The following is a 13,802-nucleotide window of genomic DNA, read 5'->3' on the forward strand; positions in this document are numbered from 1 at the left end:
AAAGCTGTTAAACACTTCTTGACACTATTTATACATCTGCAACTCTAAACAATTTTTTCTGCTTTTATTTAGCCGTAGGTAAGTCCACATTTGCTCAACTGTTGGAGCAGATGGCCAGTAACCAATGGGAAATTATTCGAGAGCCCATCGCCAAATGGTGCAACATTCCAGCTTCCAGCTGCAATGAGGTAGGTAACAAATTCTTACCATGTGATCAAAAATGACCAAATGGGATATGGAGTTGTATGTCTGCAATCAGGACATCTTTGTAGGCACAGTGGCGCAGTGGTTAGCACTGCAGCCTCATAGCTCCAGCGACCCAGGTTCTGTTCTGGGTACTGCCTGTGCGGAGTTTGCAAGTTCTCCCTGTGTCTGCGTGGGTTTCCGCCGGGTGCTCCGGTTTCCTCCCACAGCCAAAGACTTGCAGGTTGATAGATAAATTGGCCGTTGTAAATTGCTCCTAGTGTAGGTAGGTGGTCGGGATGTGGTAGAGAATATGGGGTTAATGTAGGATTCGTATAAATGGGTGGTCGTCATAGACTCGGTGGGCCAAAGGGCCAGTTTCAGTGCTGTATCATAAAATAAAATTAAATTTGTCCTTATTTTACAATATTTACAGTCAGATCTGGTTGAACCGATTCATCGAGTCAAATGTCAGGTGATCAGAACGACCTTTTTCATAACTAGTTTACAGGATATCCAATATCTTGCACTTGAAATCCAAATGGAATCAAGGCATTTTAAAAAAGCCCACTGTTCTCCGCTTGTTAAACCAAAATAACTGCCTGTTGAATTTGATATCACTTGCCACCCAGATGTCTCACACCTCCTGTGTGCATTTTTCTTATCTAGGCACTTCAGAATAAGATCTGTGAAGTAAAAAATAACGTTTTTTGAGACTAATTTATTTTAGCTCAATCACAGCTTTAAAATGGGCATTTTAGCCTGGCTTACTCCAGAAGTGATGCTGACCGTAAGTGCCGTAGACTTCCTTGGCAGGATTGAAGAGTTGAAAAAAAATTGCTATTGACGAGCAAAGTAAGTCTTGCATTCTGAAGACATGGATGTATACATTGTTTTCTGAGGTCGCAAGCAGCTGTAGGTGCTTTTGAGGAGCTGTGCCATTACTGAATCATCTCTAATATAAAATAAAAACAAGTAATGCTGGAGATACTCAGCAGGTCTGGCAGCATCTGTGGAAAGAGAAGCAGAGTTAACGTTTCGGGTCAGTGACCTTTCTTCGGAACTGAATCATCTCTAACCTAGGTGAGATTGGCCTTTTTTACTAACTGGGTCTGAATGATATTTTCACATCATTGTTGATCACAGGTACAAAGAAGTCCAAAAGTTCATGTTTTTAAAAGATCCTGCTTTCTGCTATCATGTAGCTCAGTGGTCGCACTCTTGACTCTGAGTCAGAAAGTTGTGTTTTCAAATCCCAATCATCAGACTTGAGCATAAAATCTAGGCTGACACTCCAGAGCTGGACTGAGGAAGTGTTGCACTGCCAAGCATACCATTTTTCAGATGAGACATTAATACCTCTCGGGGATCTGGTGATTTGCGTTCCATGATGACATCAAGTAACCCATATGTTAAACCATAGATAATTGAATTTAAATCGTGCCTTGTTTTCTCAACATATTTCAAAGTGCTTCACGTGATGAATCAAGCAAAGAGTTCCAATTAATTTCTTAGAAACACTTGAAACATTGGCTGACCCCATTCACATTCGTTGTGGTAAGTTCATATGTTATCTTGTATCTAGTCCTGTTCTTTTCATGGTACTGTTAGACCAATTAGACCAGATACCACAGCCATTTTAAAATTGCTATGAACTGAGGTCATTAATATAAACAGATGACTGGCAAGGGGAAAGAAATCAGGAATTTTATAGAAGTGAAACATTAAAGGGTAGATATTGTCTTCTGATTGCTAATATGAATGAGAAGGTTGGTGGCGTGAAACAGTTTAATATTCGCATTACATTTCTGTCTGCATTTGCAATGGAGGAAAATATACAATGCATGCAAGTTGTCTGAAAACAAACCGTTATGAGGCTCAAACTGAAGTATGTGGAAGGTTTTCCACAATAATTCTTGATCTTTCATTAACATGATTAACTGTAAAATTCCCAGCAAGAATTACATTTTTAAAATACGATCATTTATTGCATCATAAATGAATGATTATCGAGTGTTCTGACTGAAAGGATAATAAAACAATTTAAATCATTAAGCAAGGAGCATGAGTAAAATTACAAAAGTAAAAACACCACTGCTGCGCTTGTTGCTCTTGTTAATCTGTTTATTAAATGGTAAACAAAAGTGAAGCAAAAACATAATCTCGCTTAGTTTCACTGATGGCACAGTGGCAACAAGCTTGCTTCTGAGGACATCTCACATTATCTCGGCTGGCGCTCCTGTACAGTACTGAGGGGGTGTTGCCCTGTTGAAAGCACTGTCGGGTGAGAGTTAAACCAAGGCCCTGTCTGCCCAGTCAGGTGGGCATAAAAGATCCCGCGGCACTATTTCGAAGAAGATGAGGGGAGTTTGCGCAAGTGAGTACAGAAATCGAAGGATAAGACAGATGAATGCGTGGCTGGAAAGATGGTGCAGGAGGGAGGGCTTTAGATTCCTGGGTCATTGGGATTGGCACTGGGGGAGATGGGACCCTACAGGCCAGATGGGGTGCACCTGAACAGAGCTGGGACTGAGTTCCTTGCGGGATGTTTTGCTAGTGCTGTTGGGGAAGGTTTAAACTAGTTTGGCAGGGGGCTGGGGACCTGAGGGTAGACAAAATCAGAAATGAAAATGGAAGGCAGAAAATTAATGGATGAGTCTTGAAGACAGAGGAAACAAAGGTTAGAAAATTAAAAAAAAGTTTGGCAGTGCTCAAGGAGTATAGCAAACAAAGCATATGATCTGAGGGCACAGATTGACACATGGCAGTATGATATCATAGCTATTACAGAAACATGGCTTAAGGAGGGACAGGAATGGCAGCTCAATGTTCCTGGTTACAGGGTTTTCAGACACCATCGGGAGGGGGATAAGAAAGGAGGGGGAGTGGCAATTTTGGTCAAGGAAACTATTATAGCTGTGAGGAGGGATGTTATGTTGGAAGGTTCAACAAATGAGGCCATATAGATTGAGCTAAGGAACAAAAAAGGGACAATCGCACTGCTGGGAGTGTATTATAGACCCCCCCCCCCAAACAGTCGGAGGGAGATAGAAGAGCAGATATGTAGGCAAATCTCAGAAGTGCAAGAACAACAGGGCAGTAATAGTAGGGATTTTAACTACTGCAATATTAACTGGCACAGTTTTAGCAATAAAGGAATTGAGGAAGCAGAATTCTTGAGGTGCATTTCGGAGAACGTTTTTGGCCAGTATGCAACAAGTCCAACAAGAGAGGGCATAGTTTTAGACTTCGTTTTGGGAAATGAAGATGGGCAGGTGGAAGGAGTGGCAGTGGTAGTGATCACAATTCAGTCAGTTTTAACATAATTATGGAAAGGCTGTGTTTGCTGACAATGCAACCACCAGGTGGTGCATTACATGCACATGCGCAGATGCAGGCTCTTCAACTGGAACGTCAGTGTCTGCGACTTTCAGGCAGCTGCCAGGATTAGAGATGGCGCTGCTCAATTTATCACAGGAAATGCTTATGCTGGATCATTCTAGCAAACTAACCTTGCATTAAGTTGGATGGAAGCCCAGTCTTATGCTATGTAGTTCTAGGATACTAACTGTAGTCGTCCGATCCATTTAATATTCCAGTATTCCTATTAAATACACAAGAAATTTTATGATTGAATTTCCATTGGAAGATAGTGAATTGGCATCCCGATTGATGGAAAAAAAAATCGGGCAGAGTATAAAATATGCTCCCAATTCGTTAATATGACTGACCAGGACTGATTTTCACCCAAACGCAACTGCTAGCTCCCGCCCCACTGGCCGCTCTCCATGCTTGGCAACTCGCTTTCTCCCTTTCCTCCCTACCAGCCACTTACCCTCCCTCAGCCACTCACTCCAGACCTCACTGCTCTCAACCACTTCCCTCGCCGATTGTGCCACTCTGTTTGGTCAGTCGGTCCCCACTCCCCCTCCCCCACCTCCAGCCGCTAGCTCCAGGCTGCGCCGCTTCCCTCCTTTCAGCCACTCGCTCTCACGTTTGATCGTTCTCCACGAGCTGCACCAAGAAGCAAGGCTGACTGCAAGGGGCGAGTAGGAGCAAGTGGCTGAAAGGAGGAAAGTGGCGCGGCCTAGAGCTAGCGGCTGGAGGTGGGGGAGGGGGGGGTGGGAAGTGGGGAGCGAGCGGCTGGAAAGCTGGGTGTTGTGATGCGAAGAACAATCGGCCAGGAGAGTGGGGCGGGGGGAACAGCGAGGCCTGGAGCTAGTTGCCGAGGAGGGAGTGCTCCAGTCTCAAAGTCCCTCATTCAGCCGCTTCCTCCAGCCAAGTAGGGGGCTGGATACCCAATGACGCTTTATCACACATGTACAAAGATGGACCAGGCGCGAACACGCAATGACGTTGGCGCTGCACAATGACATCATCCTGCGCATACGCCACTTAGTCCTGGCAAGATGTAGCTGCGCGTGTGCACAGCTTGGAGCATTCTGATGACGTCAGCGGGCCTCTGCGTTGTCAGGAGTCACCTTGTTATGGAAAAGGACAGAGATAGAACAGGAGTTAAGAGTTCTCAATTGGGGCAAGGCCTGTATTCTTTCATGTCCTCTCTTTGCTTTCCTAATTTTCTTTTCGACTTCACCCCTCCACTTTCTATCGTCCTCTCGACTTTCTGTCGTATTGAGTTCTCGGTGTCGGACATAAGCTTTCCTTTTCTGCCTTATCTTACGCCATAAGATCACTGAGGAGTGATTTAGCAAAAGTGGAATGGAAACGGCTACTTGAAGGTAAAGCAGTGTCAGACCAGTGGGAGGCATTCAAAGGGAAGATTCAAGGGGTTCAGAGTAGACATGTTCCCACAAAGAAAAAGGGTGAGACGGCCAAATCTAGAGCCCCATGGATGTCAAGGAGCTTATGGCGTAAGATAAGGCAGAAAAGGAAAGCTTATGTCCGACACCGAGAACTCAATATGACAGAAAGCCGAGAGGACTATCGAAAGTGGAGGGGTGAAGTCGAAAAGAAAATTAGGAAAGCAAAGAGAGGACATGAAAGAATACTGGCAAGCAAAATCAAGGTGAACCCAAAGATGTTTTAACAATACAGGAAGAGAATAACTTGGGAGAGACCATCTCTGCACCAATGCGTTGTCTTTCAACATACTGTTAACATACCGTTTGCCTTTGCTCCATGATTTTCTCGTCAGTTTTTCTCTGTGACCCTGTCCTATCAACACCTTCACTTTTGTTACCTCTTGCCCCACCCCCGCTTTATTTGCTTAAAACCTATTACATTTCTAACCTTTGCCAGTTCTGATGAAGGGTCACTGACCTGAAACGTTAACTCTGCTTCTCTCTCCACAGATGCTGCCAGACCTACTGAGTATTTGCAGCATTTCTTGTTTTTACTTCAGATATCCAGCATCTGCAGTATTTTGCTTTGAAACTAAGGAGAGAGTAGGGCCCATAAAAGACCAAAAAGGAAACCTATGTGTAGGAGGGGAAGTTTTTGGTCTTGTTCTTAATGAATACTTTGTGTCTGTCTTCACAAAAGAGGGGGATGATGCAGATATTGTAGTTAAGGAGGAGGAGTGTGAAGTATTGGATGTGATGAGCATAGGGAGAGAGGAAGTATTAATGGCATTAGCATCCTTGAAAGTTGATAAATCACCAGGGCCGGATGAAATGTACCCTAGGCTGTTAAAAGAAGCAAGGGAGGAAAAAGTGGAAGGTCTGACCATCATTTTCCAGTCCTCACTGGATACAGGTGTGGTGCTGGAGGATTGGAGAACTGCTAACATTGTACCTTTGTTTAAAAAGGGAGTGAGGGATTGACTGAATAATTACAGTCCAGTCAGTCTCACCTCAGTAGTGGGCAAATTATTGCAATCTGTTCTGAGAGACAGGATAAGCTGTCACTTAGAAAGGCACAGGTTAATCGAGGATAGTCAGCATGGATTTGTTCAGGGAAGATCTTGTTTGACCAACTTGATCGAATTTTTTGAAGAAGTAACAAGGAAGATAGTTGAGGGTAGTGCAGTTGATGTGGTCTACATGGATTTTAGTAAGGCTTTTGACAAGGTCCCACATGACAGACTGGTTTAAAAAAATGAAATCCCTTGGGATCCAGGGGAAATGTAGCAAGGTGGATATAAAATTGGCTCAGTGGCAGGAAACCAAGAGTAATTGTTGACGGGTGTTTTTGCAACTGGAGGGCTGTTTCCAGTGGCGCTCCGCAGGGCTCAGTACTGGGTCCCCTGCATTTTGTGGTATAAACGATTTGGACGTAAATGTAGGGGGCATGATCAAGAAGTTTGCAGACGATACAAAGATTGGCCGTGTGGTAGATAGCGGGGAGGATAACTGTCGGCTGCTAAAAGAAATTGATGGTCTGGTCAGATGGGCAGAAAAGTGGCAAATGGAATTCAACCTGGAGATGATGCATTTGAGGAGGTCAAACAAGGCAAAAGAATACATGATTAATGGGAAAGTACTGAGAAGTGTAGAGGAAGCGATGGATCTTGCAGTGATCGTCCACAGATCCCTGAAGGTAGCAGGACAGGTCCATAAGGTGGTTTCGAAGGCATATGGAATCCTTTCCTTTATTAGCCGAGGTATAGAATACATTGGGAAGTTATGCTGAAACTGTATAACTCATTGGTTAGGCCACAATTTGCATACTGTGTGCAGTTTTGGTCACTTCATTACAGAAAGGATTACACTAGAGAGGGTACAGAGAAATTTATGAGGATGTTGCCAAAACTGGAAAAATGCTGCTATGAAGAAAGATTGGATAGGCTGGGGTTGTTCTTCTTGGAACAGAGAAGGCGAAGGGAAGATCTGATTGAAATGTACAAAATTTTGAGGAGCTTGGGTAGAGTGGAGTGAAGGGCCTATTCACCTCAGCAGAGAGGTCAGTGATGAGGGGGGCATAGATTTAAAGTGATTGGTAGAAAAATTAGAGGGCAGATGAGGAAAAACTCTTTCACCCAGAGGGTGATGGGGCTCTGGAACTCACTGCCTGAAAGAATAGTTGAGGCAGAAACCCTCAACTCATTTAAAAGGTGCCTGCATATGCACCCCAAGGGCCATAACCTGTAGGGCTACGGACCAAATGCTGGAAGGTGGGATTAGGCTGGGTGGCTCGTTTTTTGGCCAGCACAGACACGATGGGCCAAGTGGCATCTTTCTGTGTTTTAAACTTCCTGTGATTTTTCTCTGATTCTGCTGGTGGCCTGGCCAACATTTATCCCTCAACCAGTGTGGCAAAAGAAAGATTTACGTGGCCATTTATTTCACTGCTGCTTGTGTGATCTTACTGTGTGGAAATTGGCTGCAACATTTTCTTACATTACAACAAGAAGTACACTTCATAAGTACTTCATTGGTTGTGAAATGCTTCAGGATGTCCTCAGTGTAGGAAAGGCAATTTTTCACTCTTTACAGCTGTTGAAAACGCAAAGTTAAAAGGAAATTATTGTCTAAAATAAAAAATAAGATTGTTGGAAGTGGGTCAGCATTTGAAAGAGAAAAATGGATTAACATTTCAGATGAGATCCCACCTTTAGTTCTGGTCATCTTATCCGAAGATACTGACTTGCTTCTTTTAGCTGCTGACTTAACTGCTGTGAATTTGCAGTATTTTCTTTTGGATTTTGGTTTTCAGCTTTCAGTTTTTAGTAACAATTGTTTTTTCTTCTCCAGGAGCTGTCGTCAACACAGAAGAGTGTTGGTAACCTACTTCAGATGCTGTATCAAGACCCCCACCGGTGGTCTTACACCTTTCAGTCATATTCCTGCATGAGCCGAATCAAGGCCCATTTGGCACCAGTATCACCCAGACTGATGAAGGCAGAACAGCCAGTGCAGATATTTGAAAGATCAGTCTATAGTGATAGGTAATGACATGGCTGTAGTGTTGACTCTAAAACCATCTATTTTTTGTTTTCATCAAGATGAAGTGAGTGTGAAGTGCAAAACTTCAAACCCAACCAATTTCAGAGGAGTACCCCTCACTGCACCAGTGTTACCTTTCTGTTTTTAATTCCAACCAATTTTATGGCCATCCTGTGTGAAATGGTTAATTCTGGATTGTTTTGCGTTTTCACTTGTCTCCACTAGGTTCACGCTGTCTCAAATTCATTTTGCAGCAGTAGACAGAATACTTTCATTCAATCAGCCTAAACTAGATTCAAATCTTAGGTCCCACAGATGGAAAGAAACTGCACCACTGAGTTTCTGACAATATTCATTTGACTAATTCATTACTTATTACCTGTTTGGTATATATTAGTAATTGTATGGGAATTCCTTGTAATTTTTCTCTCTCTCACTTCAGTTAGTTTTTTTCTCCTCTTTATGGGTGCCCCAGATTGAAGGAGATCGGAGCATCGAACATACTCTTATTTTGACAAATTATTAGATTTTTTTGAGGGGGTGCCTAGTAGGGGAGATAAAGGGGAACCAGTAGATGTAGTATACTCCGAATTTCCAAAAGGCATTTGATAAGGTGCCATACAAAAGGTTAATATGCAAGATAAAGACACATGGAGTTGGCATGGCATTGTATATTGAAGAGGAGATAGAATTATGGTTGACTTTTTTTTCTGTCCCTAGCATTAGTGTATTTCAGACTGCTTCTCATAACCCGAATGTTGCCCCAGCTTAAATCAGTTAACACAGACAGGAGAATGAAGCTGAACCTTCACAAACTGTATGGCTCAGCTGCTCAGTGAATAAATTTACTGAACCTGAAGGAACCTTCGAGGCTACAACCTTTTCTCTGGGTTCAAACTAATTATAGAATCAATAGCTCTCATCTGCTTTCATTACCATTTCTACCAGAAATTGGCTATAAAATTTCAAAAGCTCTACAGTAGAACTGAAAATGTCTCCATTTATTCAAGGATTAGAAAACTTTAATTGAGTTAGCCTATATTTGTGACTATTTATATAGGTATATATTTGCTTCCAATCTATATGAATTGGGTTGCTTGAATGAAACCGAATGGACCATCTACCAAGACTGGCACACTTACCTTCTCAATCAGTTTGGCAGCCGATTAGCATTGGAAGGAATCATTTACCTTCAGGCATTTCCTGAGGTAAGTCATGTGCTGAGGTTTAACAACAACAACTAATTCATTCAGATCTTAGTGTTTTAGCAGTGCAGAACTAATCAAATGGTGCTATGAACTGGGAGAGGGTATTGTTACAACCAGGTGAGAAAGAGGTCCAGGGTTCCCTTTCAACCTTCACCTGGTCTTACTGTCAGAGTTTAGTTTTAAACACACTGTTTTTAGCTCCCCCTTGGTGAATCCTTGTTCACTGTTTTCCAATTATGAGGCAAAGAAACCAGCACAAACAGGCTTTCTTGCGTGTAAAGAAGAAAAGTTGAAATTTATTAAAGTTAAACTCTAATTCGATTAACGCCTACGGATACACGACGCACCCACACTAGCATGCATACGCGATACACATGCAAATAGAAAAGAGCAGAAGAAAAATAAAGTGGAAAACTTTGAGGCAATATCTGAAGAGTTTTTTTTCGGGTTCTTCAAGCTCACTGTAGAGTCCTTGATTGGAGGTAGATCTTGCTTTTCGTTGGGGACCAGTATTCTCCTTAAACCTTGTTCGCTGCAGGAGACTTTTCTCTCTTGGGTTTCATGTGTCTTAAGTGGATTTGGAGTTCCATGAGAAAGGGATGGGAGCAGACAGACAGGAGAGTCTGTGGCGAGCCAGCCAGGAGAGTTCTTCTCAGTCCAGGAACATTCTGCTTTCTGCAGACTCTCAGTTCAAACTGTAAAATTCAGAAGCCCCCCAGATTGCCAAGCAGGTTAGTCATGACTAACTGGTCTGACCACGTCTTGACTCTCTGTATTGTATCATCTTAGAGGGAATGGAATGCGCTTTCCTAACTTAAATGTCTATTAGTGGGTAAATGTGTTTTTTCCAGCCAAGATCTGGCAGTCCTTGGAACAGGCCTTCTCTTCTTCCTAGCAACGATTTGAAATTTAATGTCCATGTGGCAAAATTAATATGCCTCATCCTTGGCAGGTGGGGGCCTGCATGACAGTATGTTTAAGCTTCCAATGCGCTCTACTTGACATTTCCGACATTTCTGTAAGGAAAGTTGATGCAGGCAAATCCATTTTTCAACCAAATTACATTGTCAAGTGAAAGATTTTCTCTTCAGTGAAGCTTTGTTCTTCAGAATCTTTTTAAATTTTGACTGATCAAATAGTTCAGGCTTTAATCAGGCTCAGTTACTTTTAAAGAATGTGACTTTGTTCAGAAGTGGCTGAGGAGTGTATTGTGTTGAATCTCATTGTTGTGGATGTTTGCAATGTACTCTGCTGCAGCTCAAATATATCTTAAGAAGATCTTGTTTTGAACAATAACCTTTTATTTTTCCTTAGAAGTTTTACAACGCGTACAACAAAATAACAAAATATTTCACCACACACTGATAACATCATCTGGACATTGGTCAAGATTGGAAGTAGGTGAATGTTACAGAAGGAGGTAATTTGGTCATTGAGTCCATGCCAGCTCTCTGAGGAACAATCCAGTCAGTCCCAAACTCCCACTCTATCCCCGTAGCCCTGCAAGTTTATTTCCCTCAAGTGCCCGTTCAATTTTTATCAATCATTGATCGTCTCCACTTCCTCGTAGGCAGCGAGTTCCAGGTCATTAGCACTCGCTGTGTTTAAAAATAAAGTTCTTCCTCACATTCTTTAAATCTTAAATCAGTGCAAGGCCTAAGGGACACAATCACGTAATGGGAACAGCTTTTCTTTGTCTACCTTCTCTAAACCTGTCATAATCTTTACAGCTCTATCAAATCGCCCCTCAATCTTCTTTGCTTCAAGAAGAATTCCAGCTTCTCTCACCTAACCGTGTAGCTAAAATCTCTCATCTCTGGAACCGTTCTGGTAAATCTCCTCCGCACCCTGTTACCGACAGTTGGAAAATGGTGTGGGTGACTTCTACTTTTCCTACCTTTCAACTGACCGCAAATATCGTTTTAGTCCCTGAGTGTTGTAAGGATCAAATAGGTTTAAAACGAAAGATAACTATGAAAACAGTATATGAACATTTTCATAACCTCACCCACTCACACAGGCACACCCATGCGCGCACACACAAGAAAATACAGAGATTAGAGGATTGCATGCATTTAAGTCCACTTGTAAAAAGAGAAACCTAATTGGATTTCAGGAGGAATTTTTGACAGCTTTGCAGGCCTGATGTTCCTTAGAGTCATAGAGTTGTACAGCACAGAAACAGGCCCTTCAGCCCATCGTGTCAGTGCAGGCCATACAGCACCCAACTATTCCAATCTTCCAATCCCATATTCCTGCACTTGGCCCGTAGCCCTGTATGCTATGGTGTTTCAAGTGGTCATCTAAATACTTCTTAAATGTTGTGAGGGTTTCTGCCTCCACCACCTCTTCAGGCAGTGCGTTCCAGATTCCAACCACCCTCTGGGTGAAAAAATGTTTCCTCAAATCTCCCCTCGGCCTCCTGCCCCTTACCCTAAATCTATGGCCCCTGGTTCTTGACCCCTCCGCGAAGGGACAAAGTTTCCTCCTATCTAACCTATCAATGCCCCTCATAATCTTGTACACCTCAATCATGTCCCCCTTCAGCCTTTTCTGCTCCAAAGAAAACAACACTAACCTATCCAGTCTCTCCTCATAGCTGAAACGCTCCAGCCCAGGCAACATCCTGGTGAATCTCCTCTGCACCCTCTCCAGTGCAATCACATCCTTCCTATAGTGTGGTGACCAGATCTGTACACAATACTCTAGCTGTGGCCTAACTAGCGTTTTATACAGCTCCATCATAACCTCTCTGCTCTTATATTCTGTGCCTCGGCTAATAAAGGCAAGTATCCCATATGCCTTCCTAACCACCTTATCTACCTGTGCTGCTGCCTCAATGATATTTGGATAAGTATACCAAGGTCCCACTGACTTTCTAGTGTCCTACCATCCATTGTGGAAAATGATGTGGGTGACTTCCAATTTTCCCACCTCCCAACTGACCGCAAATAGCGTTTTAGTCCCTGAGCGTTGTAAGGATCAAATCGGCTTGAAACAAAAGATAACTATGAAAACAATATATGAAAATGTATTCCCTTGCCTTGTTAGCCTTCCCAAAATGCATCACCTCACACTTTTCAGGATTAAATTCCATTTGCCACTGCTCCGCCCATCTTACCAGCCCATCGATGGCTCCCTGTAATGTAAGGATTTCCTCCTCACTATTTACAACACCACCAATTTTTGTGTCATCTGTGAACTTACTGATCATACCTCCTACATTCACGTCTAAATCATTAATGTACAATACAAACAGCAAGGGTCCCAGCACCGATCCCTGTGGTACACCACTGGTGACAGGCTTCCACTCGCAAAAACAGCCTTCGACCATTACCCTCAGCCTCCTGCCACGAAGCCAGTTTTGGATCCAATTTGCCAAATTGCCCTGGATCCCATGGGCTCTTAACTTCTTGACCAATCTCCCATGCAGGACCTTATCAAAAGCCTTACCGAAATCCATGGATACTACATCTACTGCTTTACCCTCATCGACACATCGAGTCACCTCCTTGAAAAATTCCATCAAGATAGTTAGACACGATCTCCCCCTGACAAAGCCATGCTGACTATCCCTGATTAATCCCTGCCTCTCCAAGTGAAGATTAATCCTGTCCCTCAGAATTTTTTCCAACATTTTCCCTGCCACTGATGTTAGACTCACTGGCCTGTAATTACCTGGTTTATCCCTACTACCCTTCTTGAATGATGGTACCACATTCACTGTCTTCCAGTCCTCTGGTACCTCTCCTGTGGCCAGAGAGGATTTGAAAATTTGTGTCAAAGCCCCTGCTATCTCCTCCCTTGCCTCACATAACAGCCTGGGATACATCTCATCTGGGCCTGAGGATTTATCCACTTTTAAGCCCACTAAAACAGCTAATATTTCCTCCCTTTCAATGCGAATATGTTCAAGTATATCACAATCCCCCTCCCTGATCTCTGCACCTACATCGTCCTTCTCCATAGTGAACACAGATGAAAAGTAATCATTTAAAACCTCACCTATGTCCTGCGGCTCCACACACAAATTGCCAAGTTGGTCCCTAATGGGCCCTACTCTTTCCCTGGTTATCGTCTTACCCTTAATATACTTGGAAAATGCCTTGGGATTTTCCTTTATCTTGCCCGCCAGTGTTTTTTCATGCCCCCTCTTCGTTCTCGTAATTACTTTTTTAAGAGCCACCCTACACTTTCTATACTCCTCGAGTGCCTCCGCTGTTTTCAGCGCTTGGGATCTGCCATAAGCCTCCTTTTTTTTTTTCTGATCCAATGCTCTATAACCCTTGACATCCAGGGTTCCCTGGGCCTGTTAGTCCTACCCTTCACCTTAACTGGTACATGTTGGCTCTGGACTCTCACTATTTCCTCTTTGAATGACTCCCACTTTGCAACAAGTACCTGCTCCCAGTCCACTTTGTTTTATCATATTGTAATCGTCATTCCCCAATTCAGTGCCTTTATTTCTGGTCAATCTTCATCCTTTTCCATCACTACCTTGAATCTTACAGAGTTATGGTCACTATCCCCGAAATGTTCCCCCACTGACACTTCTACCACTTGACCA

At 43.1% G+C, this 13,802-nt stretch overlaps 1 protein-coding gene across 2 annotated transcripts in view; it reads left to right on the forward strand.

Moving 5' to 3' along the window:
• The window catches only part of LOC137357122 (deoxycytidine kinase 2-like), a 69,535-nt gene that overhangs the window by 18,062 nt on the left and 37,671 nt on the right, over positions 1 to 13,802 (forward strand). The window contains exons 2-4 of one of the 2 annotated variants that reach the window (XM_068023171.1): positions 73 to 188; positions 7,836 to 8,029; positions 9,088 to 9,235. In XM_068023171.1, coding sequence (XP_067879272.1) covers positions 73 to 188; positions 7,836 to 8,029; positions 9,088 to 9,235 — 458 coding nt within the window. Of the gene's footprint in view, positions 1 to 72; positions 189 to 1,662; positions 1,741 to 7,835; positions 8,030 to 9,087; positions 9,236 to 13,802 lie in introns of those variants that run through there. The other variant, XM_068023172.1, reaches the window with a different exon arrangement.

This window comes from Heterodontus francisci, chromosome 47 (assembly GCF_036365525.1).
Source record: "Heterodontus francisci isolate sHetFra1 chromosome 47, sHetFra1.hap1, whole genome shotgun sequence".
NCBI classification, from domain to species: Eukaryota; Metazoa; Chordata; class Chondrichthyes; order Heterodontiformes; family Heterodontidae; genus Heterodontus; species Heterodontus francisci.